The sequence below is a fragment of the Amorphotheca resinae genome (assembly GCF_003019875.1).
Source record: "Amorphotheca resinae ATCC 22711 unplaced genomic scaffold M430scaffold_1, whole genome shotgun sequence".
NCBI lineage: Eukaryota > Fungi > Ascomycota > Leotiomycetes > Helotiales > Amorphothecaceae > Amorphotheca > Amorphotheca resinae.
In genome coordinates, this window is record NW_020194471.1 from 114,150 (window position 1) to 120,149 (window position 6,000).

A 6,000-nucleotide genomic window follows, 5' to 3' on the forward strand; every position below is an offset into this window, starting at 1 on the left:
TTAATTTCTACGCCCCGCCCAGCCCCGCCCCGCCCCGCCTCGCCTCGCCGCCCCGCCACGCCACGCCCTGCCCTCTGGATCTTCTTCCGACCTCGGCTGCCCTGCCAATCACCGCTCTGCTCTGGCCCCAAGAACGATCAACGCTCAACGATAGAACTTTTTCATTCGATTCAGCCATCTTCTTTTCTCTTCCCTTCTTCTTCTTCTTCTTCTCTGCTTGCGTCTTTGTTGTTATTGAGTGAGTTTTTGTGCGTTGTGTGTATGCGTGTGCGCGTGCGCGTGCCCGACCCTGCATGCTGCACACATACGCTGGCTGTCCCTACCTTACCTATCCCCACAACCAACACGTTACTGTCGCGCTGCATATGGGGCGAGATGCCCCGAGTATCACTTTCTTCCCTTTTCTTCATACGCCTCGCATTGCAAGAAAACACACGCTCTTGTCCCTCTACTGTATATAATCCTTATTCAAAAGATAAAAGAACAAATCTCTAAAATCAAATCCATTCATCCGTCTATGATCTATCCATCCCTTACTGTATGAACAATACACTTCCCTCCTCATCTCTAAAAATATCTCTTCCTCCCTACCCCCTCCCCCGAAATCAAAATCAAAAAAGTCTCAAAACCTTCCTCTCCTCAAAAGGCCACACCCCAATCCCCCCTCCCCCTATTCCCCCTCCCCCAAGACCCAAGACCCAAAACCCAAGACCAAGACCACGTCTATAAATATCCCCTCCCTGCGCCGTAGAAACAAGTCGAACCCTTTCCCCTCCCTAAAAAAAGAAAAGAAACACCGATATCCTTTTCTCCCGCCGCGGACCTATCCGCATGTACATACATACATACATACATACATGCATGCATACACTCCCTGCCTCCCCCCTCCCTTCCTCTCTTCCTCCGTCCATACAGTAGTAGTAGTAGCTGCGGTACTTACCTACTCCTACTGAAGCAGATATGTACATATCATATGTACCATATCACACAACACACTCCCAACCTCCGGGAATAAAACTACATACCTACCTAGGTAGGTGCCATATCTCTAACGAGGGAAAACAGACTATAGAGGGGGAAAATCCCACCCCCGCGGTTCCACCCCGCAGATAGATCTTTTCCCCGGGACAGCTCACCATGTGTTGGGTAAGGTAGGTAAGGTATGCAGTGATAGCCATGATTCGATTCGATTCGATCGTAAGGGTTGTGCGCGCGTGGTTGGGTTGGGTTGCGATGAGGTAGAGGTACAGGTACCCGATGTGCTGTTTTAGGGGGAGGGGGAGAGAAGAAGATGCTCGCTCTCTGCCTGTCTGTCATGTATTCTCACATCTACTTACCTGCATATTGTAAGGTGTGTAGTGATTTATATGTACCTTATTCTTGAATTCCACTTTCATTACCCAAAGTTTATTCACATTATTCCATCCATTTATTCCTTCAAGAAAAAGAGAACCCGAGAATAAACCCCCCCTCGATCCAAGCTAGCAGAACGCACAAGCAGATATCTATCCATCTAGATTCCAACCCTACCTTACCTCATCCACCTTCCCCAACTCTATCTCCTACACCCCGACCAAGTTCCAGGTCCAGACCCAGATCAACCACCATCAATCCACCTGCGCATGTCTCTAGTATCCCGCCCTAGACTCTCCTCTCCGCCTACTAGGTAAGCCTGGTAAGGTATGTAGCGCGCGTGTGAGGCCCAGGCCGACCCATCCTCCTCCTCCTCGAGGGTCCTCCTTCCACCCCATTCTCCCCGCTTCCCCAGGTTCAAGAATGCCCCGCCCCGTCCCGTCCCAGTTCCACGCCCACATCAGTCCCATCAATCCCTCGATGGCAAGAAAGGAAAAGAAAAAAAAAGCAAAATAACGAATAAGACCGAGACGAAAGAAGCACGGCACGGGAACCAGAACAGGCAGGCCATCGAGACGCATGGAGCGAGCATTGATACCCGAATATATTGATACCTGAATCATCCCCCCCCCTTTTTTTCCCCACACAGGACAAATAATTCCTACCTTACCTACCGACTTAGGCACATACCTATCTATTTACCTTACCTACTGGGGAGGCGATCCAAACGAGGGTAAACTACCTACTCCCCCCGCTCTTGCATCGAATACAGCGGGACGTCACGCCGGTTCTCACTACCTACCCACCAAGTACAGTATCTTGTCAAAAGAAGAACCCTTGTATCTTAACTTACCTACCTACCTAGCTTACCTATACACATATACCTACCTCCTCCCCCCCCCTATATATCAGATACAGGCAGCGAATGCCAGGACCCGCCGGCTCGGCTCGCGCGCAGTTGAGGGAGCGTCAGCCTCCAGGGGATGGCACTCATTTCCATCCGTTCAATAAGTTTCTCTCTCCGCATACTCATACTCACAGTCTCACACTCACACCCCCTCTAATAATCCATGATTAGACCATCTATCTATACGCTCGCTCCTCTCTTTACCCAAGTATCCGTATGTCTGTCGGTCTTGTGAGTTGTCGCTGCTTCGTTCCATTCCATTCCATTCCATTCCATTCCATTCCATTCCATTCCATCCCCATGCCATGCAATGCAATGCATCTTGCCCATTGTTGGGCACGACTGACTGACTGACTGACTGTCTGACTTTACGCGCTCACCTTCAATCAATCCCCAGCGACCTCAACATCCTCCATCATATCCACCCACGGAACGAAAACTCATAACCATCCTCCCATCCGTCCATCCCCCTCCTTCTATTACACCCACCCCCCGCGGCATGCAGCATGCAGCATGCAGCATGTGCACTCTCTCGTAGGCGCTGTCTGTGTATCAGCAATGCTTGATCTGTGCTGAGCGAGGCCCGCGCCGGCGTGGTTCGACGGGTTCAATGGGATAGGGCGTTTTGGGACCACGACGCAGTAGAAGTCGTTGGATAGGCCGCGGCGAGAGATGGGGGTACAAGTAGGTTCGTTGCTTGGATAGATGTTGATGCTGCTCTCAGCCATGTTCCTGGATGCTACCCAACTCGTAAGTGTGGAGAAGCTGTTTGCCGATTGGCCATTTCCGTCCGATTCGTCAGCAAGAGATCCTACAGACAACACTTCGTACATCAAGACACAGATATCACCGGGTGTGCAGTATTCCATTCATGATTATCATCGACTTGTATTATTTAATGCATGCCTGGCATAATCCATCTAGCTACATCATCATTACGTTTGTCCTCCAGAGAGCACAACCATGCCTGCCACCTCGAGAACTCATTATCGAATTAGTCTTTCGCCTGAAAGCGTCAAATGCTTCCATGTGTAAGACCTTGGGTCAGTGATGCCGTAATGCCGTAATGCCGTAATGCGTTAAACCGTATCGCAGCAGAAAAACCGTTTTGAAGACTCAATGCTGGGTAAACATGAGCAAGAAAGCAAGAGGGTATCAACAACCAAAGCACGTCCGCCAATTAGACCATTACCACTTCCCCACCCCATCCCATTTCCGTCAACCAAGACGCGATCCAGTCATTACAGGAGGAGAGCTGCAAGACCCGCTGCGGCGACGAATCCAGGAACAGCGGTCTGAATAGCTCCAGCGGCCTTGGAAGTCGAGCTGGGAGCGGCAGAGCCGGCGCTGGAACCTGAGCCGCTCGCTCCGGAGGCAGCAGCACTGGAAACGACAGTTGAGAGCGTGGAGGCACCGGCCCCGCCGGACGTTTCGGTCGCAGAGCTTCCAACTGCACCACCGACGAGCGTGTAGATGGTGGTGGATCCGATGGTAGAAGTGATGGTGGAGGAGCCTGAGGTCTCGACCGTGACGAGAGCAGAGGTGGTAATAGCCGAGCTGGAACCGCCGGCACCAGTAGCACCAGAAGTAGCGGTGGCAGCGGAGCTGGCACCCTTACCGCCTACAATGGTATAGATGGTGGTAGATCCAATAGTAGAGGTGATGGCAGAGGAGCCTGAGGTCTCAACGGTGACAAGAGCAGATGTGGTGATAGCTGAGCTTGACACGCCGGCACCAGCCGCACCGGAGGTGGCAGTTGCAGCGGCGCTTGCCCCCTCACCGCCAATGATGGTGTAGATGGTGGTTGATCCGACGGTCTTGGTGATGGTGGAGGAAGCGGAGGTCTCGACAGACACGATGGCCGATGTGGTGATAGCTGAGCTTGAACCACCCGCACCTCCCTTACCCGTCTCAGTTGCAGTGGCGCTTCCAGAAGCGGGTCCGGTAACGCTTGGAGACTCCGTGGTGGTTGAAGCACCCGAGGCACCAGAAGAGGTTCCAGTAGCAGAGGCAATGACAGCTTTCAGTTCCATGTTAGCATCATCTGCGCCACATCCCTGTTGTAGGTATACTCACAGGAGCAGTAGCCGCTACCATAGGCAATGGCACTGCTGGCAAGGTCTGGACTGCCGCAATATTCGTTGGAGCAGTCCCGGATGCCGTATTGAAAGTTGGCGTTGTTGCACAGGCATGCGTAGTCGGAGGCGTCGCAGCCAAGAGAGGGAGCCAACTCGATCATGTTGTTGACGCAGAGTTGCTGTGGACAGGAATGTCAGCATTAGAGTGTTTGAAGAGGTGGATGAGGGGAGAAGAGAGAGCACGGGAGACTTACACCACACTGAGGGAGGCTGCTGACCTGGGCCGTGGCAGCAGCGGCGAAGGCACCGACGAGCAGGGCGGTCGTGGACTTCATGTCGGCGGAGGATGTGTGGAGTTGAGGTCTCTGGGGCCTGGGCAAGAGAGAGAGCAAAAGGCAAGGTGATGTGGGCGAGTTAAGATGATTGATGGGAATGGGATGGGATACTTGTGAAGTTGTGCTGTGTTCTGGAGAAAGATGATGCAGGAGGGCGAGGGGGAGACGAGGTAAATAAAGGGTTCGAGAGGGTTCGAGAGGGTCGAGAGGGTCGTGGTCTACAAGAGGGCAAGGGCCACCACGGGTGAGAAGTTTACCTTTACCTTACCTTAAAGAAGAGGCTTAAAAGCGCACTATCGGGCTGATATACCGGTAATAGCCTGGTCATATCACAGGAAGAAGAATAATAATAATCGACGTCGGTTTGACCGTGACTCGGCCTGACCAGCTGCAATAATCAAATTTCAATCGGTCTCAATCGTCTCATCCGTCTGGGCTGCTTCGGGCCAAGGATTGCCCTATAGCGCGGGTCAAGCGTCACGGAGATCGCAGCCAGGGCCCAGGGGTCTGCGCCGCAGTTTCCAACCGGCGGGGAGCATATATCTCCCATGATGATGCGGGTGTTCCTGGCCGTGGTCCAGCTGGCGGGCTACCTTATTCTTCGAAGAAGCGGTTTTCTGGAACATGTCATGATCAATGCATGTTGAATCAATCAAGGTCATCAGTCTACTCCCGTCAATCAATCATGATGCATGTTCCACGACGACAGACAGGACTTTGCTTTGCTTTGCCTTGCTTTGCCTTGCCTTGCCTTGCTCTGCTCTGCTCTGCTGGCAGTGTGGCGCTCTCCCCTGACGTCGGCGCGCGCAAAACCCACCCAGTCTACCTGGCAGGGACAACAGATTCACAATAATCCGCGTCAGGGATCCGGGATTCCAGGATTCCAGGATTCCAGGATTCCAGGGGTCCTTTCTTGGGTCCATATGGGTCGGACCTGTGGCTGGGGCCGGCTACGCCACATCCGGCACATATTTGACTTCCTTAGGGTTAGCCTCAGCCGCAACCACCAATCAGCAGTGCGCCAGGGCCAGGGGGGGGGCAACGCCTCGGGGGTCCGTTCCCCAGATACCTTATTGGGATCGTGCATCGCGCTATCCCGGTCGAGCTGAAGGGGAAGGAAGGGGAAAAGGGGAAACGGGGAAAAGAGGAAAAGGGTCTGCGAAGTGAAGAGATTGTACAGTAGTACAGTGTAGATCCTCAATCATCCGCCCCCGATCGGCCCCCGTGCCCCCGTGCGTCTGCGGTGTCTTAGCTACACACCGGTCCGATCACTGTACACAAACCCCCCCCCCCCCCCCCCCCCCCCCCCCCCCCCCCCCCCCCCCCC

General features: G+C 53.5%; 2 protein-coding genes across 2 annotated transcripts; both read right to left on the bottom strand.

Moving 5' to 3' along the window:
• Positions 1-2,292: 2,292 nt before the first annotated feature.
• M430DRAFT_31952 (hypothetical protein) lies at positions 2,293-3,625 on the bottom strand. Its single transcript, XM_024866074.1, has one exon. The coding sequence runs from the start codon at positions 3,127-3,129 to the stop codon at positions 2,740-2,742; it is 390 nt and encodes a 129-aa protein (XP_024724581.1). The 5' UTR covers positions 3,130-3,625; the 3' UTR covers positions 2,293-2,739.
• On the bottom strand, positions 3,316-4,784 carry M430DRAFT_149371 (hypothetical protein). The gene is made up of 2 exons (XM_024863149.1): positions 4,337-4,784; positions 3,316-4,280 (listed from the first exon to the last, which is right to left on the bottom strand). The coding sequence occupies exons 1-2, from the start codon at positions 4,497-4,499 to the stop codon at positions 3,502-3,504; spliced, it is 942 nt and encodes a 313-aa protein (XP_024724582.1). The 5' UTR covers positions 4,500-4,784; the 3' UTR covers positions 3,316-3,501.
• Between the last annotated feature and the right edge of the window lie 1,216 nt (positions 4,785-6,000).